Genomic DNA, 24,395 nt, shown 5'->3' with positions numbered 1-24,395 from the left:
GGGGGAGGGGATGGGGAGGAGGGAAAGGCGGCCTGACCTCTCCCTGCCCAGACTGGTGTCCACCTCCCCCTCCCCCTGCTCAGCCAGGCGCCCGGATGAACAGTGGAGTGGAGTGTGGGGGCCAGGTCAGCAGGGTGGGGGTCTGTCTCACTTCCCTCTTGCCCCCATGTCTCCATACCCGCTGCGTCCAGCCGCCCTGCCTGGGTGGAGTGGCCGTGGCCCCAGGCCTAAGACGATATGAGGGTCACTGAGCTGGCGTCGGAGATCGGATACGTGCGACCCCAGGTGTCGTGGGCTCCTGCCGCGAGGTGGTCCCGTGCGCGCAGTCCCTTGGTCCCGGTGCACCTGCGCAGGCTCCACCTGCCTCGACCTTTGCTGGGAGCACCTCCCTGCCCACAAGGCTCCCGCGTCACATCCTGCCCGAAGGAGGGAGGCAGGGGCCACTCTAGCCGAACTGGTGAAGCTCCTGCTCCAAGCGCTCGTCGAACAGTCAGGAAACTGAGGCCAGGAGAGGCAGGGACTGGCCGGGGACCCACCAGGTGAGCAGAGCCTATAGGGGCTGGGGGAGGTTTCGGGCTCTTAGGCCAGCGCTTCACTTTCCCAGGGGTTTTCGAGGGAATGAGAGCCTCTAAGATCCTGGAGGACCACCGAACCCATCCCGTGTGGGGTCCTTCCCTCTGGGCATCTCCGAGTGGGCACAGGTCCACGCAATTGCATGGAAACACAGTCCCCCGCCCCCCAGTAACTAACCACCCGCGTGGGGGTCAAAGGATGAGTGGACCCTGGAGGTGACAGGGGTTGGGGGAGAGAAGAGGTGTGGGGCGGGGACATTGTCTCCAGGGAACATGCCCATGAGGGGAGCCATGCCAGGCCGATGGCCAGGGGATCCCAAATGCCCCCGTGTGTATCACAGGCACCCCCATTCTAGAGAAGCACCCCACTCAGCCCCTGTGGTTGGAGACCTTCGAATGCGCAATGTGTTCTCATGTTGTGTCCTGATAAATCGAGGCTGTGGTCTCAGGAAAGCCCACAGGGAGAGCCTTTTCCCACTTGCAGACGGTGGGTCCGGTCTCACCCCCGAAGCCTCTGGTCACGTGCCCGGAGGGACGCAAAGGTGACACCGGGAGCCCAGGACAGGCCAGTCTAGCCTGACACGGCCCTGATCCGAATGGTGAGTCGCACGAGCCTCCCTGTGTCTGTGAGTGTGTGTGAGGCTGTGTGTGCTTGTAAGGATGGGACGTGGGGGGGAAACCACCCAGAGCAGCAGCAGGCTGATGGGAGGGTCATGTCCACACCCCAGGTCAAGGGTGACTGGGAGGGACAGGGTGAGTTGTGTAGAGCTATAGGACACAGGGACACATTCTGGTGTCCGTCCCCGAGCCCGGCCGGAAGCTGGGGTCCAGGTGCCCTAGGGGTCGGCATACACCTGGCTCTGGGCTGAGCAGGAGGCCATGACCTCAAGGAGACTCCACTCTGCCCTCTCCTGTGTTCCGTGCCAGGCGCACCCCTTCCTCATCCTTCCACGGCCACGTGTGCCCACGAGCCTCACGGGATAGCAGGCACCGGACGTGTCTACAGGTGGCTCCCTCATGGTGCCCCTACAAGGAGATGCCACAAGGACCCCACTGTGCAGATGGGGAGACTGAGGGGCCCCAGAAGGCATGGGGTCTGTGCAGGGTCCCAGCACTGGTCAGGGGGAAAACCCAGGTCTGAACCCAGCTCCGTGTCCCCAAAGCCGTGGCACCGGCCACACCAGGCCTCGCGGGGACGTGTCTGGGCTGTGTTGGTGTCATTGTAGGGACAGGGCATCGGGACGAGGGGAGCCCTTTGCAGCCTGGGAGGGGCTCTTGTAGGAGCAGGAAGCCGGGTAAGGGGACCCCAGGAAGTGACCTCACCTCCCTGGTAACAGACCCCAACAGAACTCGGAACCCGGGACACCAGGCACCCACATTCTGGAGACAGCGCCCGACTGGGCTCATTCGTTGGGATAACTTCGCCTGACGAACATGTTCTCCTGTTGTGTGCCCGTGTCCCGCGGCTGCCGGCTCAGGGGAGCCCGTGGCCGGGACGCTTCCCGACCCTGGAGACAGCGGGTCAGGTCGTGCACAGGACGCCTCAGGTCTCTAGCACGCAGGGACCCAAAGGTAACACAGGGAGACCCAGAGACATCCAGTCCAGCCCAACACCGCTCTGATCTGACCTGTGCGGCGCCAGGTCCCCTCCCGTGTGTGTGTGTGTGTGTGTGTGTCTGTGTGTGTCTGTGTGTGTCTGTGTGTGTCTGTGTCTGCGTGCCTGTGTGGAAGGAGGGGTCGTGTGTGGAGGGCTCACTTGAGCAGGGGCAGACTGATGAAGGGGTCAGATCCCTGGTGGGCGGGTCAGGCTCACATCCCCGTCAAGGCTGGATGGGAGGGACAGGGTCTGCTGGGGTGGCCCTCTTGTCCTCGAGGTTCATCCCGAGCCCTGCTGGTGGATGTCACTGTGTCCCAGGGGCAGGCCTGTGCACATTCAGGTCTGTGTCCGATCTGGGAGCCACAGGTGGAGAGGGTGGAAGGACTCTGAGGATGACTGGGCGGGGCTGTGATGTCTCTGACCCGTCCGCGGGTCACTGTCTTTACAGAAATCAACCGATGAAATCGGGAAACGATTGGCGGAATCCCGAATCACCTACCCTACAGAGTTGTGCGTGTGCCCCGTCGCCCAGGAGGGCCACCCTGGACCGAGGGAGAGAGTGTCTGCAGGGAGGTCTTGGGAAGGAGAGCCTGGAGATGACCTGGGAAGGCCTCCTTCACCGCCCCGGCCCCTCCACAGAGTCCTGGTTCACAGGTCCTGGGATGAGGACCCAGAGCCCCTGGAGCCAGAGCCCGAGGGTGAGAAGGCTGGGGTGGGAGATGTGTGTTCACGGGGCCCGGGCGGTGCTGGGCCACCCAGGGAGGAGCCCCTGGGGGCTGGTGTGGGGCCAGGCGCAGAGACTGAGATCCCCGGGCTGTGGCCTGCAGGGGGCAGAGGTCCTGGTGTGGGTTCCTGGCCGTGGCTTCTCAGGGAGGCCTGGGGTGAGTTGTGTGTCTGCAAAGGCCCCTGGAGAGGCCAGCGCTGGGTGGGGAGCCGGGGGACCGTCCCTCCTCTCACCCTGAGGCCTTGGAGCCACTGTAACCATCACTCTGTTTCCTTCTCAAGAGTCCGGGGCAGGAGCGGAAACCGGTGCGGCTCCAGAGCCCGACCCAAGGGCATCGGGGTCCTCGGAGTCTCTGCAGGCAGGGGTGGAGTCTGGGGCGACTCCTGCAGGGGCCGGAGAGCCAGCAGGTGACCTGGTACCTGTGCTGGGACAGCGGGCACCTGAGCAGAGTCAGCTGGTTCCTGCTTCTGTTCCCGACACTGTTCCTGCCACCGCCCTTGTTCCCGCATGGATGCGGGCCACAATTCAAGGGCCCGAAGGCCTTCGAGAGGTGTTTATTGTATTTCTAATTGTTGTTCCAGGCCCAGTCTCCGACCCCCCACCAGAATGACTCTTCCTCTTCTCCCTTATCTTTTCTCTCCTCTACTTTTTAGCTGTTACTTTATTTGCTTATGGTTTGTTTAAAATCCACATTAATCTTCAATAAAAATTTTGTTTATTTTCCGTTGTGCAATTCCTGAGCGCTGGGCATGCTCACGATTCTGTGAACCACGCCCCAGAATATTGTTGCAGAGTAGTTCGGTCCACAAGGTCACTGTGTACCCGGAGCCCTCACTCCCCATTCGTGCCCCCGCCAGCCCCTGGGAACCCCCAGTCTGCTTCCTCTCCGTGTTCTGTTACCTAGTCTGGAGGTTTCCTTCAAGTGGAATCTCGCCAGAGATACCTTTGGGTCTGCACCAACTTTTCAGACGGGACAGATTCATTTTCGTACTTTGTGGCCGTTTGAAAGAGACTTTTTCTCGTTTGATATTGAAATCACAATGGATTAAAGATTAGGTGGGAAAAAAGAGGCCCCTTCGGTGACAATGGGCACGGTCTCGGGGTGGAGACCCCTGTGTGTGCTCTGACACCACAGCCTGAAGCCAGACAGGACACGGCTGGCCCTCCCGTGGCCCAAACAGAAACCGGGAGATGCAGAAGGCCGGACGGTCACACCACAGAGGGGAGAGCATCCCTCACGACCCAGGGCCAGAAGGTTCACAGGCCTCTGGGCCAAATAATGCTCCGACTCAGTGCGTTCCCCGGAATGGAGGCCAGACCTGTCCCAGTCCAAGGGGAGGCGACCCCCATGGGAGCAGGCATCAGAGATGCGGGACATCCCGGGGAGGGACTCAGGCAAGTGAGACCTGAGGGACGCAGCGCTGGTCACCTTCAGACGGGCAGGTTTCTGGTCTGGGGACCCGCAGCCCAGGTGACAACGTGAGGAAGCCAAGGCCCCAGCCGATCCCCAGCGAGAAGTCCTCGTCCTGCAGGGCACCGGCTGGCCCAATACTGGTAGAGCCCCCAGAGCCCGGGGTCGGCCCTTCCCCAGCCCCATGTGGGGCCCCAGGCAGGCTGGTCGCTCTGCTCCCCTGAGTTCAGGGGGGGCCCTCGGTACGTGGTGGGGTTTCCCAGGAAGAGGGACCCCGAGCCCCAGGACGCCAAGATGCAGGCCCTCGGGTAGGACAATCCAAAGTCAAGGAGATGGGCTTCCTGACCCAGTTCGTCTTACTAGTGACCCAGGCTGTGCTATTAGCCTTGGTGTTCCCATCTGTGACATGGGGATGTAACGGGCCTTGTAGATGGGTTGTCGCATTCCCTGAGAGATGAGGTGGAATCGTGGCCTGGTGCCTGGAGGACATAAAAGGGCCACCTGGAAGGCTGTCCCAGAGTCCCCCAGGGCACAGGATTCCGGTAGCCCCTCTTTGGCCCCTACCCGCTGTCCCCCTTTTGGGAACACTCAGCGTTGTTTGCGGAGGAGGTGGAGACGATCCAGGAGGTCAACAGGTCCCACGTGGAGGAAGGTCAGCGCTGGAGGGACAGAAGGACGTGTCCCGTGCCCCCTTCCAGGGCCCGAGTTGTGACGCCCTCTGACCGGACCTCTGACCCGACCTGGTGTGGACCCCGCTTCTATGGTTTCCCTCCCTCCCTCCTTCCGTTCCTCCTTCCCTAATTCAGCTGGGGAACTCAGGTCCCTGCTGTGTGCTGAGCACCATGACCTCTTCAGTGAGCACAACCCTCCGGCGTCCCCCGGGTGGCATCTTCCTTTGCAGGGTCTGAATCTTCCTGCGCTGTGTCCCCTCTGGTGAGTCTGGGAGGGAGGCCTCTGCACATGTCCCTGCAAGGAAGCACGAGTCCAGAAGGTCCAGCCCACCTGCCCCAGGTCCCAGCCTGTGGAGCCTGAACGGCAAGGCGGCCCCAACCCCCACAGTGGATGAGGGAGGCTGGACCTTCGTCCCTCCCAGCCTTCTCCAAAGTGCAAGGCCTTCTCTCCATCCCAGGGTGAGCCTGCTGGGCACACAGGCCGCTCCGAACATGCCCTCGTTCACATGTGGGTCTGGGCCCCTTGCCCCACCCTCAGCTCCTCTGCCGGATGCAGGGGGAGCCCTCTCCTCTCCCTGGGTCTGCTCCTGGGGTCCCGGCCTGCTGGTCTCAGAAGAGCTTGCAGATTTGCTCCCCGTGACCAGTGTGGGGTCAGGGACAGGATGGGGTCTGTGGGTCGAGGCCAGGCCTTAGCGAGTGCGGGACGATGGGATTTGGAAAAAGAATGACCCGCAGGTTCAGCTGGACTCCTGTAGACTGAGCCACCAGACTGCATACCCACTGGTGCCCCCTGAGCACACAGGACAACACGGAACAGAGGAGCAGAGACCCGGAGGGACAGGCTTGGCCCAGCGCTCACCTGCCCTTACGGTTTCAAACCTCACCTATATGGGGGCGGGCGTATGCTGTCCCGACGGTACCTGAGGCAGAAGCCCTGTGTGGCAAACACAGGACAGAGCTGCTCAGGGTGACACCGGGATGAGGCGTGGACTCCCCGAACGTCCACGGCCCCCTAGAGGCCCGACCCCCAATCCCAGAAGCACAGCTTGACGAGCCCATGAGGAACCCATCGCTTCTTTTTATAGCAGGCAACACTGAGGTTTTGTCCAAGGTCACCCAGAACGTCTAGGGCAGAGCCCGTGGCAGGTGGCCTGAGACCCGGCATCTGTCCACAGAGACACGTCTCCTGTTGTCAGCTGGTCCCGGTACCGAGGCCCCGAGGGGCATGACATGGATGTCTGGGTCTACCCTGAGCTTTCCAGAGCCGTCTGCTGGGCTCCCGGGAAAACGCTGGCCCTTGCTCCAGACAGAAGGTTCTGCCCTCTGGTAACAAAAGGGAGGTGCGTGCACTCACTGGGCTAGAGGCCCTGCGCCCACCTGCCCTTGGAGATTAAGGTCTGGGGAGCCCTGTCTTCCTGCTCCTTCCAGGGTTCTAAGACATGCGCGACCACGTAGCCCCTCCTTCCTGGGAGACATTCCCAGGCCTCCTCCGGGATCTCAGGCGGAGGTCACAGCAAGGGATCAGGCGGGAGGATCTGGGCGGTAGGGAGGTTGAGGACGGAGTTTGGAGGCCAGGGCTCCCGGTCCAGCTTGGCCGCTAACCAGAAAAGGATCCCTAGCCATTCCCCGGGGGTGCCGCCCTATCCCCTTGGTGATGTCAACCCCTCTCCTGCAGTTACCAGTGGGGAGACCGACCACCAGAAAGTTCTTCCTCATCTGCCCGGAAGAGTCGAGACCACGTTCACGGACAAATCGAGGGGCCTGTTTCCCTACACACCCATTTGACAGATGGGAAATCTAAGGACAGGCCAAGGGAACGGAGGCTTGCTTCTCCGGGGTAGCTGGGACATAGCCCCTCCCCCGCGGGCCTCACTTGGCTTCGTCCTAAGCTGCTGGACGAGCCCCCTGATCCCAGCGAGACCACACGGCTGTCACCAGAAGTCCTCAGTGAACCCCTCCCTGCTCCAGTCAGCTCCATGCGAGCAGGAACCAGGTTGGCTCATTGCTCTAAGTCCAAGTCCCCAGAACCTTCCCGCAATGTAGTGGACGTTTACCTTCTCTCGAATAACCAGGTGAATTGATATGCGTCAGGTGCTGTCATTGACAGAAACCGCCTCTGTCCTTGTTCCTCTGTGGATGCGTCCATGCCTGCCCTCAGCACCCTGTCTGCTCCCCGCTGTGTGCACGCACTGGGATCCCAAAAGCGAGCCCCGGACCCAACCGAGGAGGTGGTACGGCCTCTGACCCACAGCCAGCAAGGGGGAGCGCTGTCCCCATGGCCCTCCTCCCCCTAAGAAGACACGTAAGCCATATTCACCAAGGTTTTTAACCATTGTACACACTCACACACACACACACACACAGACACACACACATAGAGCGAAGGGTGGGGGTCCTGGAGGACCTGCACACGTATGTCTCCTGCACCTCCCGCTCCGGGCTGGTGATGGACACAGGACCCCAGACCCCATCTTCTCTGGGTGCCCCGGGGAAGTGCCAGCCTAGGCAGCCCCTTGGGTACCCTGGAGACCCCCTGGCCATCAGGCTGGCACATCTCCCCATCCCACGTATGGGCCCTGGTCGTGCTGCCAGCCCACTGGGGACCCCTGCCCCGTGGCAGAGCTGCCTCCAGTCCCCTTCTCCTTGCCCCGGTGTCACCTCCCCCCTCCAGGGTGTACTCCCCTTGAGCCGCTGCCGGGTGGTCAGTGTGCGTGTGTGTGTCTGCGTGTCTGTGTGTGTGTGTCTGTGTGTCTGTCTGTCTGTCTGTGTGTGCGTGTGCTTGCCTGTACGGTCTGGGGACATCCAGATATAACAGCCACACCTCGTATGGCGTTGATACGGATCAGACGGGATCTCATGGGTCTCATTCCCAGGGCGAACCCCAGGGCAGGACTGTGTTTGGCCTAGGACGGAGACCCCCACTGCTTGGACTTTGCCCACCTCACATAACCTGGGCCGGTCCCTGGCCTCAGTCTCCCACCTGGCCCTGAGGTTGGGCGTGGAGTGACGTCAGCGTGGACAGGGCCCAGGCTCTCCTCCTGGGTGGAGGGAGAGGAGATGTGCCAGGCACACAGGCCTCCCTAGCAAAGGGCAGCTGGGTCTCGTGTCCTCGGCCTGGCACGGCTGTGTGCCCTCCCCGGGGGGCTCCGTGCCGCTGATCCCGTGTGAGCCCTGCCGCCAGACCGCTCCCTATACCCCAAATCCTGTGAACCCTCGGATCAGCCTCACCCCAGCCAGTGGGCTGCAGACTTGAGGGCCGGGTGGGTTGGACACACGGGTACACGAGGGTCGCCGAATGTACCTATACCGTCCCAGCTGTCACAGACCCCACGCTCCCCCCCAGGGTCCAGCTGGGTGCACGGCCGGGGCAGGGGGCCTGGAGGAGACGGTGGACACCAAGTACGGGCAAGGAGAGGATCGGCCTGTCCCCTCCCCCCTCCCTTTCCTTCTCTCCACCTCCTCCCACGGTCTTCCTGCCAGGACGAGGGACACAAGGGGCAGCCTGTCCCTGGCTGCAGCCCTGGCCGGGTCAGAGGGGTGGGAGGGAGCCCAGGAAGGAGGGGGCACATCGTGGGGATGTCTGAGTGTTGGGGGTGGTTAGAGTTGCTAGGGACCCCCGGGGTGCTCACTGACTTCACCCCTTCTTATACATGAACTGCGGCCCCGGGATCAAGGGCACTCAGCTCTGAGTGACCAAGTCGAGCCGTGAACGGGAACGAGGGACTCAGTCTTCACCCTCATGGAGCCCTGCCCTGACCATCACAGGTCTTGTCCTGGGTTGGGGCTCCCCCAGTCAGGTGACCCCCGTGCCTCCGGCTCACCTTCCTGAGATGGGAGTCACAGACCCCATTTTCAACGAAGAAAATGAGGCTCTGACACCCACCACGTGAGCTTGTGGGTCACAGGGCTGGGACATGGCCCTATTGTGGGTTTGCCCCCCGGACAATCCGACCCAAAGCCTGAGCTCACACGGGAGCCTGAGGAGGCTCCAACCCTGGAGATGGGGACGTCCTGGGTGGGGTCCATGGGAGGGGCGGTGGCGGCAGGGGCCTCTGAGGGGCCGGGGCTCCATGGGCTCCCTGGGGGGAGGAAGGCCCTGGGGAGGCCAGAGTGGGGTGAGGGGTGTCCACGGGGGAGGGCGTCTGGACCAGCTCACGCAGGGCGCTGGATGTCAGGCCAGGAGTCGGGGGTCACTGCAGGTTGGGGAGGGTGGGGATGCTTTGCCTCTGTGGCCCCCAGCTGCTGACCATGGGGGAGACGCCGTCCCACCGCTTAGGCTGTGAGCTCGAGGGCGGGTTGGTGTCTGGGCTTCACCATCGTGTGCGGGTGCCTGCACACAGCAGCAGACAGACACGGGTGCTGACGCGTGCGGGGATGAATGAATGGACACGAGGCTGCGGCTCCCATCTGTCACTGTAAACAGCGGGGTCCGCGTCATGCGGCACTGGGACGGTCCCAGTGAGTCAGCGAGATGTGAAGTGTTATGCCTCACCCGGCACAGTTTGAGGGCTGAGAATCCAGCTGGGGACGGGACGGGGTGTGTGCGCATGGAGCTGACCGGAGCGGGTGCCGCTCGAGCCGGGCACAGACACTAGAAATTCGTCGCTTGCGGGTGTTCTCGGCCCTCCCTCTCCGGCTGGGAATGTGGTGGCCGCCGGCCTGCCGCAGAGGGAGTAGCGGGAGGGAGCGGAGTCCACACGGCCCCCAGGCGAGGGGCAGGGGCAGCACAGAGCTGACGCGGAGGGGCAGGGAGAAGCGCCCGGGGCCTGCAGCCTGCCCGTCTGGACACGCGTGTGGGCTAAGCAGGTGACCTCTAGCCGGTCAGTCCCTGGAGCCACGACACTGGGGCGTCCGAGGGGGATGCCGCGGAAAGCCAAGCACCCTTTTCCCAGTTTGATGCAGACTCAAACTCCCAGGACTCACCTGCGAGCCAAGGGAGGTGGAGGTCAGCGGTGGGATTATGGGGTGTCTCCGGGCCCATCACTGTTCTTTTCCTCATTTCTAACATCCTGTAGGAAATATGCCAGTAACTGAACAAGGTATCACATACGATGTCTGCATAACACCCTGTTCTAGATTTTCTGAAACAAGGTCCTCTACAATTAGGGTCATGGCAGACGCTGGACCGCGGCCAGCACCCCGGCGGGAGACACCGTGGCTGGCGTGCAGGGTCTGGGGCGGCAGGGCCGCCTGGAAGTGGCGGGAAGTTGGGGGACGCACATCTCCCCCGGAAACTTGCTGTGTTACTAGGGTCTCAGCCCTCCCCGCAGTGTCTACGTTTTGTATTCCACCTAAAACTGGCCCAGCCTTTCGTTCCAGAATTTCACACGTCCAGTAACAGCCGGGACAGAGGAGTGAGCGCACAGGTGTTTCCTACAGCTGCCCTGGGCCAGTGCCCGCCTTTCCTGGCTTGTTTCCCAACTGTCCCTGAGGGCCTGAGGTGGAACCACATCGCTCACCCAGCCTGGGGGCAGTGTGGGCTCTCAGCAGGGCTGGAGGGTAGCAGGAGGCAGGGGGTGGGGACGCCGGAGGCACGGGTGGGGACACTGGAGCAGGACTGGGGCCCTCCAGCCAGGGCAGGGGAGGAGACGCACGCCTGGGGCAGGGGAAGAGAGGCTCGGGCTCAGGTCACGGGCCTCAGTCCTCACTTAGCCGGGTCCCGAGACCCAGCCGTGAGGGCGTGCACCCTGCCCCGGAGACTCCGCCCCTCCTCGTCCCGCATGGCGCACATCCGTGGGGGTGTTGGAAGGGTTCCTCCAGCCGCTGTGGGGCTCGTCGTGGGCACTGGGTGTGCGCAACCTGTTGCAGGGCGACCCGTGCCCGCCCACAGTTTGCAGCCCTTGCACGCGGCTCAGCCGGTGCCCAGAGTCCACTTAGGACTTTCCGGTGCCGGGGCAGGTCTGGGTGCCCTTCGACTGCCCAGCTGCCCCGGGGGCCCAGGGATCCTTTGCCTGTCCCCGGGCCTTTGTCTTGCACTGTCCTTGTTTGTGTATGAAGGGACCGGCTGGAGACCTCCATCCCTCCACGGAGGATCGGGGACCCCCGTCATCCAGCAGGTGAGAGGGCGGATCCTCGGCACCAAGGGGAGCACCGTCCACCACCACTGCCCTCGACCCCCTCGGGGCGCCTGGGGCAGGGGCACACCTGAGGTCATTTTTCCTGTAATGACCTGGTAGCAGGTGCCCAGCTGTAGCTAGGGAGGCTGTGTTGGGCCTTTTCTGTACACAGAATAATGCAGATGTGCTTGTTTCCGAAGGCTCCTTTAATGCAGCTGATGTTGTCAAGGTTCACCATGAGTGCGGCATGGACCGGGAGTTCAGTCGGTCTCAAGCCTCATAATGTTCTTCAAATCATTTTTATTGTGTAGATAGGCCGTGTTCTGTATCCACTCAGCAGTCGATGGACATTGGGGGTGTTTCTACCTTTGGGCAACTGTGAGTGGCAATGCTGTGAATGTTCACGGTCAGGCTTTTCACAGGTTTTCATCCCTGGATCATACGGATACTCCGTGTTTACGTTTTGAAAAATGGCCAGACCGTCTCCCAAAGGGTTACATCACTTTATATTTCTGCCAGCAAAGGAGGAGGACCCCAACGTCTACGGATCCTTGCCAACACTTCTTAATATCTATCTTTTAATGACAGCCGTCCTGGTGGATGTGAACTTGTATCTCATTGTGGCTTTGATTGGATTTCCATCCTAAAGAATGATTGTGGAACATTGTTGGTCACTTGTTTATCGTTTGTCGAGAAATGTCTCCTCAGCTGCATTTCCCATTTTTTCTTAATTTTTTTTAATGTTTATTTATTTTTGAGAGAGACAGAGACAGAATGTGAGTGGGTTAGGGGCAGAGAGAGAGGGAGACACAGAAGCAGAAGCAGGCTCCAGGCTCTGAGCGGTCAGCACAGAGCCCGACACGGGGCTCGAACTCACGAGCTGTGAGATCATGACCTGGGCCGAAGTCGGAAGCTCAACCAACTGAGCCACCCAGGCGCCCCTGCATTTCCCATTTTTAAATTGGATGCGTAGTTTCTTCCTACTGAGTTGTAAGATTTAATATGCATTCCACATGCAAGTCTCTTAGGATATATGTCCTTAGCCGATTCTTTGTCCCATTCAGTAGGGTGCCTTCTAGCCTTCGTGATGCTGTCTTTCAGTACACCTACTTGTAGTGTTTCTTTTTGAGAGAGAGAGAGAAAGACAGAGTGCAAGTGGGGAGGGGCAGAGAGAGAGGGAGACGGGGAATCCGAAGCAGCTCCAGCTCTGAGCCATCAGCACAGAGCCCGATGCGGGGCTTGAACCCACGAACTGTGAGATCATGAGCTGAGCTCAAGTCGGCCGCTTAACCCACTGGGCCCCCCGGGCGCCCCTGATTTTGTTTCACTGACGCGTAGCATTCAGTCAGTTCCGTATATACCTCGATGATTGGGTAGCTGTGTGTATGGCCGTGATCACACAGCAGGTCCTGTTAACGTCCATCTGCACACGTAGTTGCACATGTTTTCTTGTTACAGAGACTTTTCAGATTTACCCCTTGGCAGTTTCCACACGTGCAATGCAGTATTAACTATAGTGACCACGCTGCACATCACGTCCCTAGACTTATTTTTTTTATCACCGGCGGATTGTACCTTTCGACCACCTTCCCCGGTTGGCTCATCCCTTAGCCCCTGCCTCTGGCAACCAGCGGTGTGATCGCTCGATCTGTGAGTTCTTTGAGCTCTGTTTTTAAGATCCCACTTACAGAGGAGATATGATATTTGTTTTTCTCTGTCGGACTTATTTCACTTAGCATAATATCCTCGTCTGTGTTGTCACAAATGGGTTTCCTCCTTGTTTATGACTGACTGGTATTCTATGATATGTACGTTTCTGTGTGCGCACACTCCCACATCCTCTTTATCCATCCATCCATCGTGGACGCTTGGGTGCCTTCCACGTCTTGAATCTGTAAGTAATGCTGGGGGGCGGGGGTAACATATCTTTTGGCGTGAGTGTTTCGTTTTCTTCCTATAAATACCCGAAAGTGGAATTGCCGGGTTACCTGGTGTTTCTCTTTTCGATGTCTTGAGGAGCTTCCATGCTGCTTTCCGCATCGGCTGCACCAGTTTACTGTCTCGCACAATTTCTTTCTTGGTACTGTGCTTGTATCCTGCAGCCTTGCTGAACTATTTTATTACTTCTGGAAGATTTTCTGTGTATTCTGTACGATTTCCTGTATACCCAGTCATGCTGTTTGCAAGTAGAGACGGCTTTCCTTCATTCCCTCTGACCTAGAAGTCTGTTATCCCCCTTTCTTGCCTCGTCCACACGGCCGAGACCTCCGGGACAGGGTGCGAGCAGCCAGGGCTTGGGCCTTGTCCGTCTTGCTCCTGACCTCAGGGCCAAGGCTTCCAGTCTTTCCTCCTTTCTGGGTGAAGGGATCTGTGGCTTGTTCGCAGGTGGCCTGTAGGAGGGCTCAGGAAGTTCCCTTATGTTTCTGCTTTGAGCATTCGTATCACGAAATGGTGTTGGATTCTATCAAGCGTTTTCTGTACTCAGTGGCGATCGGATTTTACAGCAGCTTGAGAACCACGAAACCGTGTCACTTTCCCTCTTCTTCTGTCTTTCTCCCTCACACAAACACACAGAACTTCTCTGGAAGCTCATCAGATCTGGATGGGAGCTCTTGGGTCCTGGTTAGCCTCGTTCGGGCCGCTGTGTGCCTGGGGGTGGGCCCGTTCAGAGGACACGCCCCACAAGGGACAACTAGAAATCAAAATAGTAATGATAATCTTCCAGGTGGTGGCTGCCTCTGGCATGCGTATGCCATGATTTCCTCTTCTCTGTCCCGACTGTAGAGTGAGAATTTTTACCACTAATGGAGACGACTGTACGGGAAACAGAGCATATCAAGCATGTGTCCTAACGGGTAATGACCAGGAGGCAAAAACCCCTGCTCACCCGAGACGCATGTCAGAGGGAATACAGCATCTTCTGTACTGACTTCCTTTGTGGAAGTCCACGTTCCGAAAAGACCGTTTCTGGCTTGTTTTCTGAGGCCTCGTGTCGGGAGGCCCGCTTTTCTCTTCCGGGAGTCTGGGTGCTGACGGTGTTTCTGGCCGGTCTCACGAGCGGCAGCTTGAGCCCACAATGTGGCCTCTTGCAGGTAAGAGGGCTTGGGGGGTCACCTGTGTCCTCAGCCAGGAAAGCATCAGCCACGCACTTCTCGGCATTCCCAGGAGGTGCCCGCAGAGCCCAGTACGCAGCGCGAGGCCTGGACCGGGGAGGCACTTTGCACGCTACGTGGCGCTCGGTCTCTAAGGCCCGCAAGTGACAGAGACTCTTAAAGTGGGAACGGGAAGGCAGTTTAGCGCTGTGGTAGTTGAGGTTCTCCAGGTTAAGCTCCAAATAAAGAGAGTGAGAGAGTCATCCTCCCTCCTCACGTAGCACAGCTGTCCCACGTACGGTTCAAACCATACGAATCCTCTCCCCGAGGAGGATGCTGAGCTCTCAGGGGACGTCCACGCTTGTCTCTGATATCCTGTGACTTACATCCTATCATGTGAAGTGAGCCGTTATTAATGCATCTTATGTTACACGATTAGAAGACAAGGAAGGGAAGAAAAGAGAGGTATTTGATACTCAGGCGTACGGTCTACAGGTGAGGAAGACGCCCTGGGGTGTTGTTCTAACATCAGCTCACATGAGAGCCCTGGAACCACAGCCAGCTCCAGCACCGGCTCCAGGACCAGAGGAAGGCCTGGAACCAGCACAGGTACCCGCGGTATCACCGGCTGCAGAGACAGAGGCAGCTCTGCCGTCAACCGACTTGCCAGGTCCGGCACCAGCCAGCTCTGGAGCCTGGGTCGGACCGACGTGCATTCCAGAGCAACGGACAAGGCAGGAGTGACCTAGACCTGGTCCTCATCGCTCCCAGCAGCACGACTAGAGCTACAGGCATCTCTAGGGCTGGAACCGTCTCCAGAGCCAGCGTCAGCACCGGAAGTGGCCTCAGCGCCAGATCCCGCCCTAGAGCCAGCTCCGGCAGCGGCTCAAGAGCTTGAGAGACCTGCAGAGCCAGCCAGCTCCATCAAAGCGCCAGACTCAGAGTCGGTCTGAGCCCCGGCCTCTGCGTCTGAGCCACTGGCACAGCCGGTTCTGTCACCAGCTCAGAACTAGAGCCAGAACCGGCTCCAGAGCCAGAGGTCAAGCCCCTTCCCAGCTCGAGTCAACTCCAGGTCCGGCACTGATTCAACTGCCGAGATCGAGGCCGCTCCAGCTTTGGCTCCGGTGCCAGGCCCAAGGTCAGGGTCGGTGTTCTCCCACCAGCTAGCCCTGGCTCGATGCCGGCTGGAGCGCTGCCTCCAGAGACGGAAGGCTGCACGTCACCCAGGAAGGCAGCTCCAGACCCACCAATGACCCCAGGTTGCTCCTCTGCTGAGTCAAGGAAGCAGCAGAGCACCCCAACCTCCAGGCGGCAGGGGAACCCTCCTCCAGCCGCAGAAGCAGAAGGGAGTAAGCTGTGTGCTTCCCTGGACGCGTAGGAAGCCAGTGCCTGTGGAGCTGGGCTCCTGTGTGCTCCCGTATAGGGTGACGGTCATGGAGGGGGAACAGCCAGGTCAGGCACAGCACTCGGTGCCAGACCCCAGGCTCCTGTGAGGGAGCTGAGCAGTGAGGCCCTGGGACTCCAGGGACAGGTGACTTCCGCCGAATGAGCTGGGCAGCCGCAGGTAAGTGGCGTGGTCTCTCTGAGGCTCTGGAAAGTGGGGCTGACGACAGCATCCTCTCTCGGGATCGCCATGGGGGAAGTGAAAGCTCGTAGGTGCTGGGCCCGCGTGTGGACAGGTGGGGCTTCCTCCCTCCGGAGAGCTCACCCGAGACCCCAGAGGACGGCCCTGAGGCCTTTGCAACCCCTTTCCCAGGTCTTGGCCCCAAGTGCAGGGAGTAAGAAGGGCACAGGGTCGCCTCAGAATCCTACTGCAGTCCCTGGACACAAGTGGCTGAAATCACCAACCAGAAGCTTCACTGCCCAGGGTCCTCGGCCAGTGCCAGTAACTCTGACGCAGAAGTGCCTGCTGCGCGTGCGCTGGCTGTCCGCGTGTGTCCCCTCTGGGCTCCGAGTGCAGTCCCCAGGGGGTGGGCAGGTGGTGGGCATGTCCTCAGACGAAACCAGACTCCCCGAGTCGAGCTGTGAACCCACGATCACATCGGCTGGGTCTGGACTTGCCCCTGATGACCTGACTGGTGGCTGGGCAGGGGTGTGTGTGTGTGAGTGTGTGCGTGTCGTCTATTGAAATGGAGTGCCCACCTTCCCTGTGGGAGGGGTTTCTGGGCCAGGCACCGGGAAGTAGCCTTAGGGCCTGCTCAAAAAACTGTCACCGAGGGGCTCACCGCACTTGCCCGATGACGGGGGAGCTGCTGTGTGCAGGGTGGGGAGCAGCGAGCCCCCTCGAAGAGGGACCAGCCATGGGAGGCGGTTGGAGAAGACTTCCAACCTCTTGGGGTTGGGGAGATACAGACCTGGACCCAGAAGCTTACATGCTTGGGTTCAGTGCTGGGGCCCGAGCAAGCCCCCTCTTCCTCCAGGGGCCCTCTTTGGCCTCCCCTGGCCACATGCTGGGCCTGAGTCCTGATCTGGGGAGATGGGGGGGTGACCCCTCCCCGGAATACCCGCCATTGACTGAGGGCCCAGTAGCCTTCAAGGGAGGGCCCTGCAGGGGCAGACACAGTCCTGGGGGGCGAGGGACCGACTACTGAGCCAAGAGGGGCAGGTGGCCGGCCCTGCAGGTTCTGCGAAGTCTGCTAGGCCACGTTGACCAGAGCTGTGCCCGAAGGGTGTCGACTCCCTCACAGCAGGTGGGAATCTGCAGGGCATTTGCCAGGGGCGGGTCCTGCGGGTGGAGGGGGTCTGCCAGGGGAGCTCGGCACCGGGGTGCGCTGCTGGCTCCAGCATGCTGACTCGAGGCTGCACGGGTTTCCAGCCTCCTCCGCCTCAGGCTCGCTCCCCTTTGTAAGACGGGGTGCTGATGGTCCCCCGTCCCCTGAGGCAGAGGTTAGGGAGGCGCCGTGGGCAGACTCGCCCAGGACAGGCCAGGACAGCGGCTGTTCCTTAAGCAGCCCAGGGTCTGCCTCCTTGATAAGGCGCACAGGTCCGCGGCCCAGGCTTTGGGTTCCTGCCGCCAGCCTCTGGCAGCGACACTCCTCCCACCCTGTCCCCTGTCCCTGCAGATACGTGGCCTTCCTGGAGCTGTTCCTGCAGACGGCGGAGAAGCACTTCATGGTGGGACACAGGGTCACCTACTACGTGTTCACCGACCGGCCGGGGGATGTGCCCCGCGTGCCCCTCGGGGAAGGGAGGCAGGTGGTGGTCCTGGAGGTCCGGAGCTCTCGCGCTGGCAGGACGTGTCCATGCACCGCATGGAGATGATCAGCAACTTCTCCCGGCGGCGCTTCCTCCACGAGGTGGACTATCTGGTGTGCGCGGACGTGGACATGAGGTTCCGCGACCACGTGGGCGTGGAGATCCTGTCCCCGCTCTTCGGCACCCTGCACCCCGGCTTCTACGGGGCGGCCCGCGAGGCCTTCACCTACGAGCGCCGGCCGCAGTCCCAGGCGCACGTCCCCAGGGACGAGGGCGACTTTTACTACGCGGGAGGCTTTTTCGGGGGGTCGGTGGCCGAGGTCCTGCGGCTCACGTCGGCCTGTCACCAGGCCACGGTGGTCGACCGGGCCCCCGGCATCGAGGCCGTGAGGCACGACGAGAGCCACCTGAACAGGTACCTGCTGGACCACAAGCCCACCAAGGTGCTGTCCCCCGAGTACCTGTGGGACGAACAACTGCTGGGCTGGCCCGCCGTCGTGAAGAAACTGAGGTATGTGACCGTGCCCAAGAGTCACCGGGTCATCCGGGACTGATGACGGGCTGGCCTAGTGTCCGTCAGGGGTGCCACCCTGACCCCAGCCGTCAGAGCGGATGGGCTGTCGCCGCTCCCTTTCTCTGTCCGGTCGTGGGATATCGCCGAGGCCCGGCGCCCCCCGCATCGGGCACGGGCACAGTTAGGCCTGACCGGGGGCCTGCCGGGGAGCGCGGCTCCAGCAAGACCCCTTGCTCTTCGGGTTCCTGGTCAGAGTTGAAATGTCGCTTGCAGCCGCGGGCAGGACGTGAAGGTGAGGCCGGATCAGGACCCCCTTGGCTGGCGCCTGGCTTCCCGGCAGCCTGAGGCACAGCCCGCCGCCCGCTGGGGCAGGACAGTCCCCCCACCCCCTGGCCTCCCTCAGTCACTGCGGTGTTGTGGGTGTCGCGCTTGCCCTGTCACTGCCACTAAAATGTTTCTGGCGGATGACGGGAATTGAGGGTTGTCCCGGAAACCTGCGTTGTGCGCTTCCTCGAGGCCCCGGCCAGGGTGAGTGCTGCAGTTTCTCCGCCTTGTGTCTCCCTTCTCACATCAAGCACAGGGCGGTCCGCGTTGCCACTGCTATTTCTCCGTGACGTTGGCCAACTGTTACAATTTCTGGGGCACTTGCCGCTGTAAACGGCTCCAATTTTATGTCGGATGTTTTCTATTTATTTTTTTAATTTTATAAGGTTTATTTATTTTTGAGAGACAGAGAGACCATGAGCTAGCGGGGAGGGGCAGAGACAGAGGGAGACATAGCATCCGAAGCAGGCTCCAGGCGCCGAGCCGTCAGCACAGAGCCCGACGCGGGGCTCGACCCACGAACCGTGGGCCGAAGTTGGACGCTCAACTGACTGAGCCCCCCAGGCGCCCCTATAACCTTGATAATGTTAACCATGTTCAGGTGTACAATTCAGTGGCAAGAGGCACATTCACTGTTCTGCAACTGTCCCCTCCGTCCATCTTCACGACTCTTTCGTCACCCGAAACTCTGTGTCTGCCCACTATACCGTAACCCTCCCACACCCGTCCCCCTCCCCAGGCCCGGCACCCACTGCTCCTCCCACCCCCCTGGATCTGACTGTTCCCTGTCCGTCATGAGCGGGGTCCTCCAATATCAGTCCTTTAGGGACTGGCTTATTTCACATAGCACAGTGGCCTCAAGGTCTGTCCCCGTGAGCCTGGACCTGACCCACCTTTCCCCCAGAGGAGTTGCTCAGCTCTGTCTTGTCTAATCTGAGCCTCCTCAGTCCCCTGTGCTCCCCTCATCTTCCTCCTCAGCCTGAAGGACCCCGGGGCCCCATCCCTTAGGCCTCACCGATCCCACCCCATCTGAACCGAACTGTTCAGTCCAGATGCCAGACACACACCCCTGGGGGCCTCGGGCCTCCCCTGCCCACCCGTCTGTGTCAGGTATCTGCTCCTCCCGAAGGTGTCCCCATGTCAGGAGAGAAACACCAGGTCCAGACCCTTGGTGTCATCTGTGACTTCTTGCTGGCCACCAACTCTCCCAGTGGTGAGGTGGCTACCGGAGGGCACTAAATGTTCAAAACATTTCAAGGCATATGTTAGTCTCAGCTGCCTAAGGCAATGGCTGAACCGAGCAGAACGACTGGAAGAAAGGCCGAGTGGTGAGGAGCTTTAGGGAATAAGGACCTAGAACCTCTGGCCCATTATTCCTGAGCCTCTAGGAGGCTTGCGTGCATGGGCCGGGTGCATGTTCAGGAAAGACCTGAGAAGGGCCCCGGCTCTCCCCTCTGGTGACTGTCAGACTCTGCAATTAGGAAGTAAAGGTCAAGGCAGAGTTGTAAACAGCCTGGGTGGTGTGGAAGGTGTATCCTGATCTTTGCAGACCATCTCCTCCCCATCTGTAAAGACTGGAGGTTGTTTTCTTCTTTGGGGGGGGGGCGGTGGTTTCGGGTGTTTAAGGAAATGTCTGCCCAATGAGCACTACATTCACAGAACAGACACTTCGGTGACCACACACGACAAGGAATACAGATTTTACACAATTAGTTCAGAAAAGTCACTACAGTAGCAACTACTGCGAGCTGTGCCAGGAAACCCTGGAGGGGAAGACTGATATTTGAGTTGTACATTATACTATTCAAAATGTCAATTTTCAACAAAAAACATTTAAAAATTTTTTAATGTTTCTTTGAGAGACAGGGAGACAGAGACAGAGACAGAGTGCAAGTAGGGAGAGGCAGAGAGAGAGGGAGACACAGAATCCGAAGCAGGCTCCAGGCTCCAGCTGTCAGCACAGAGCCCGACGTGGGGCCCAAACGCACAAACCATGAGATCATGACCTGAGCTGAAGTCAGATGCTTAACCGACTGAGCCACCCAGATGCCTCCCCCAAAACACTTTTTACAAAAAGTTTATTTATTTATTTTGAGAGAGAGAAAGAATGAATGGGGGGCAGAGACAGAGGGGGACAGAGGATCCTACGTGGGCTCTGTGCTGACGGCAGAGAGCCTGATGCGGGGCCAAAACTCACAAATCATGAGATCGTGACCTGAGCTGAAGTCGGATGCTTAACCAACTGAGCCCCCCGGGCACCCCAACTAAAAAACACTTTTGAGGTGTGCAAAGAAACAAGAACATGGACCCTGTAGACCGTTGAAAACAAAGCAATTGACGGAAACCGTTCCTGAGGAAGCTCATGCATTAGACTCTCTAGACTTACTTAAAACCAACTATTTCAAATATGCACAAATACCTAAAGGAAACCACGAGAACAGTATCCCCCAGGGAGAAGATAACAATGGTGAATGCATTAGGAAGTGTCCCCTCCTGTCTTTTTGAGGAATTTGGGGACAAGTCGTGTTAATTCTTTGTCAGATGGTTGGTAGAATTAACCAGCAGTGAATCCTGGTACTGAGATTTTCTTTGTTGGGAGGGTTTTGATTCCTGATTCAATCTCTTACTATAGGTCTATTTAGATTTATTATTTATCCTTGAGTTGTTTTTGGTAGTGTTTGTATTTCTAGGAATTGATCCTTTTTTTTTTTTTTAGAGCGAGAGAGAGAGAGAGAGAAGTGGGGCTGACTGGAACTTGTGTTTTACCTGAAGTGGGGCTCGAGCTCACCTGATGTGGGACTTGAACACACGAATTGTGAGATCATGACCTGAGCCGAAGTCAGTCTTAATGAATGAGCCACCCAGGCGCCCAGAAATTTACCCGTTTTATCTAGGCTGTCTGATGTGCTGGTGGAAAACTCTTTGTGGTATCGTCTTATAATCCTCTTTATTTCTGTAAGGTTGGTAGTGATGTCTCCATGTTCATTCCTGATTTTAACAATTTGAATCTACTTCCCCCCAACCCCAATGAGGCTAGGATGGGGCTACTATTATAAGCAGCAAAGAGAAAACCCAGAAAATAACCAGCATTGGTGAGGATGTGGAGAAATCAGAACCCTCGTGCCCTGTTGGTGGGAAAGTAAAATCTGCCACCGCTCTGGAAAGCAGTGTGGTGTTTCCTCAAACATTAAAAATGGAACCGCCATATGATGCAGCCATTCCACTTCTGGATACACATGCAAAGAATTGAGCGCAGGATTGTGAAGAGTTATTTGCACACCCAAGTTATTTGCACACCCAAGTTTGCACACCCAAGTTTCCCAGCAGCCAAGAGGCAGGAGCACCCCCAGTGTCCACCTCCACCAGTGAGTGATGGACGAACAGAATGTGGTAGGAACGTGCATTGGTACATCACCCAGCTTTCAGCGGGAAGGAATTGCTGACACCTGCCATGTGGGTGAACCTTGAGGACAGGATGCGAAGTGAACTAAGCAAGTCACGAAAACACAAACGTTGCATGGTTCCACTTCTATGAGATGAGGCATGTAGAGTGGTCGACCTCACAGAAGCAGAAGGAGCAGGGTGGTTTTGGGGAGCTGGGCAGGAGAGGGAGACCGGGAGTTGTCCCCTGAATACGCACCGTGATACTGTGCTTCACGGTAAATATATATTTGGTCTTCGCCCCTGTTTGTGGCACAGATTTCCCCAATTTCCTGAGTGATGAAAACCGTGACACTGCCTTTTGCTGTGTTCATGGGTGGCTTTTGGACTCTACCTGAGGGGGGAGGCTGGCTGCTGTGGGAGCCAACCCTGGGATTAGATGGCTGGAAATTTCGATCCCCTCCCCCCACCTCTGGGGAGGGAGAGGGGCTGGAGACGGCGTTCAGTCCCCAGTGACCAGTGATCCAATCAATCGTGCCCGTGTAATGAAGCCTCCCCGAACGCCCATCCGACTGGTGAACACGTGGAGATCAAACGAGAAAAAGTCTATTTCAAACGACCACAAAGTACAAAAATGAATCTGTCCCATCTGAAAAGTCGGTGCGGACCCAAAGGTATCTCTTACAAGATTCCACTTGAAGGAAACCTCCAGACTAGGTAAGGAAACACGGAGAGAAGGCAGACTGGGGGTTCCCAGGGGCTGGAGGGGGCACGAAAGGGGAGTGAGGGCTCCGGGTACACGGTGACCCTTGGGGATCGAGATATTCTGCAGCAAAATTCTGTGGCGTGGTTCACAGCGTTGTGAGCGTACCTAGTGCTCAGGAATTGCACAACGTAAAATAAATAAAACATTTTATTGAAGATTAATATAGATTATAACTAATGAACAAATAACATAACAGCTAAAAAATAGAAGAGATAAAGGACAAGGGAGAAGAGGAAGAGACATTTTGGTGGGGGGTCGGGGTCAGGGATTGGAGAATGCATTTGAAATAAAATATAATAAACAAAAAATGAAATAAGATAAAAAAAGCACCCTGTATAGGTCTTCAACCCCTTGATTTTGGGCCGACATCCATGTGGGATCAAGGGCGATGGCAGGAGCAGTGTTGGGAGCAACAGCGGGAACAGTGGAGCCAGCAGAAGCAGGACCCAGCTGACTCTGCTCAGGTGCCCGCTGTCCCCGCACAGGTCCCAGGTCACCTGCTGGCTCCCGGGCCCCTGCAGGAGTCGCTCCAGATACCTCGCCTGCCTGCAGATACGCCGAGGCCCCTGATGCCTTTGGGCCGGGCTCTGGAGCCGACCCGGCTTTTGCTCCTGCACCGGACTCTTGAGAAGAAAACAGAGTGATGGTTGCAGCGGCTCCAAGGCCTCAGGGTGAGAGGAGGGAAGGTCCCCCACCCCACCCAGCGCCGGCCTCTCCAGGGACCTTTGCAGAGACACAACTCACCCCGGAGCCTCCCCGAGAAGCCGCGGCCAGGATCCCACACGAGGACCTCTGCACCCTGCAGTCCGCAGCCCGGGGCTCTCAGTCCGCTCCTGGCCCCACACCAGCCCGCGGGGGCTCCTCCCAGGGTGGCCCAGCACCACCCGGGCCCCGTGCACCCCCATCGCCCACCCCCAGCCTTCTCACCCTCGGGCTCTGACTCCGGGGACTCCAAGTACTGGTCCCAGGATCGGTGAACGAAGACCTTACGGCGGGGCCGGGGCGCTGGAGGAGGCCTTCCCAGGCCAACTCCAGGCTCTGCTTCCCAAAACCTCCCTGCAGCCACTCTCTCCACGGGTCCAGGGTGGCCCTCCTGGGCGACGGGGCACACGCACAACTCTGTAGGGCGGGCGAATCCAGATTCCGCCAATCGTTTCCCGATTTCATCGGTTGATTTCTGTAAAGACAGTGACCCGCGGACGGCCCGGAGACATCACAGCCCTGCCCGGCCACCTCAGTGTCCTTCCGCCCTCTCCCCTGCAGCTCTCAGATGGGACACAGACCTGAATGTGCACAGACCTGCCCCTGGGACACAATGACAACCACCTGCAGGGCTCGGGATGAACGTTGGGGACAAGAGGGCCACCCCGGCACACCCTGTCCCTCCTAGCCAGCCTTGACCTGGGGTGTGAGCATGACCCACCCACCAGGCATCTGACCCCTTCATCAGCCTGCTCCTGCTCAGGTGGACCCTCCACACACGACCCCTCCTTACACATACACACACACACACACACACACACACACACACACGGGAGGGACGGGGGGCCGCACAGGTCAGATCAGAGCGGTGTCGGGCTGGACTGGATGTCTCTGGGTCTCCTGTGTTACCTTTGGGTCCCTGCGAGCTAGAGACCTGAGGCGTCCTGTGCACGACCTGACCCACTGTCTCCAGGGTCGGGAAGGGTCGCAGCCACGGGCTCCCCCGAGCCGGCAGCCGCGGGACACGGGCACACAACAGGAGAACATGTTCGTCAGGCGAAGGTATCCCAACGAATGAGCCCAGTCGGGCGTGTCTCCAGAATGTGGGTGCCTGGTGACCCGGGTTCCGAGTTCTGTTGGGCTCTGTTACCAGGGAGGTGAGGTCACTTCCTGGGGTCCCCTTACCCGGCTTCCTGCTCCTACAAGAGCCCCTCCCAGGCTGCAAAGGGGCTCCCCTCCACCCCATGCCCTGTCCCTACAGTGACACCAACACAGCCCAGACACGTCCCCGCGAGACCTGGTGCAGCTGGGGCCGCGGCTTTAGGGCCACAGAGCTGGGTTCAGACCTGGGTTTTCCCCCTGACCAGTGCTGGGACCCTGCATTGTGCCT

At 59.1% G+C, this 24,395-nt stretch overlaps 2 protein-coding genes across 2 annotated transcripts in view; one reads left to right on the top strand and one right to left on the bottom strand.

Moving 5' to 3' along the window:
• LOC125149899 (uncharacterized) overlaps positions 1-17,872 on the top strand; it is a 28,055-nt gene extending 10,183 nt beyond the window's left edge. Inside the window, 7 exon segments of the mRNA XM_047829034.1 lie at positions 2,618-2,867; positions 3,175-3,443; positions 4,503-4,612; positions 7,083-7,206; positions 8,319-8,395; positions 17,186-17,343; positions 17,346-17,872. Coding sequence (XP_047684990.1) covers positions 2,618-2,867; positions 3,175-3,443; positions 4,503-4,612; positions 7,083-7,206; positions 8,319-8,395; positions 17,186-17,343; positions 17,346-17,872 — 1,515 coding nt within the window.
• A 49-nt stretch (positions 17,873-17,921) lies between these two features.
• LOC125149898 (translation initiation factor IF-2-like) lies at positions 17,922-24,061 on the bottom strand. Its single transcript, XM_047829033.1, has 4 exons — positions 23,915-24,061; positions 23,231-23,480; positions 22,634-22,926; positions 17,922-18,098 (listed from the first exon to the last, which is right to left on the bottom strand). Exons 1-4 carry the CDS (start codon positions 24,050-24,052, stop codon positions 17,922-17,924), a joined length of 858 nt encoding a protein of 285 aa, XP_047684989.1. The 5' UTR covers positions 24,053-24,061.
• Positions 24,062-24,395: the final 334 nt, after the last annotated feature.

This window comes from Prionailurus viverrinus, chromosome D4 (genome assembly GCF_022837055.1).
Source record: "Prionailurus viverrinus isolate Anna chromosome D4, UM_Priviv_1.0, whole genome shotgun sequence".
Classification (NCBI taxonomy): Eukaryota; Metazoa; Chordata; class Mammalia; order Carnivora; family Felidae; genus Prionailurus; species Prionailurus viverrinus.
The sequence above is the reverse complement of the archived record's forward strand: the minus strand, read 5'-3'. Positions and strand labels throughout refer to the sequence as shown.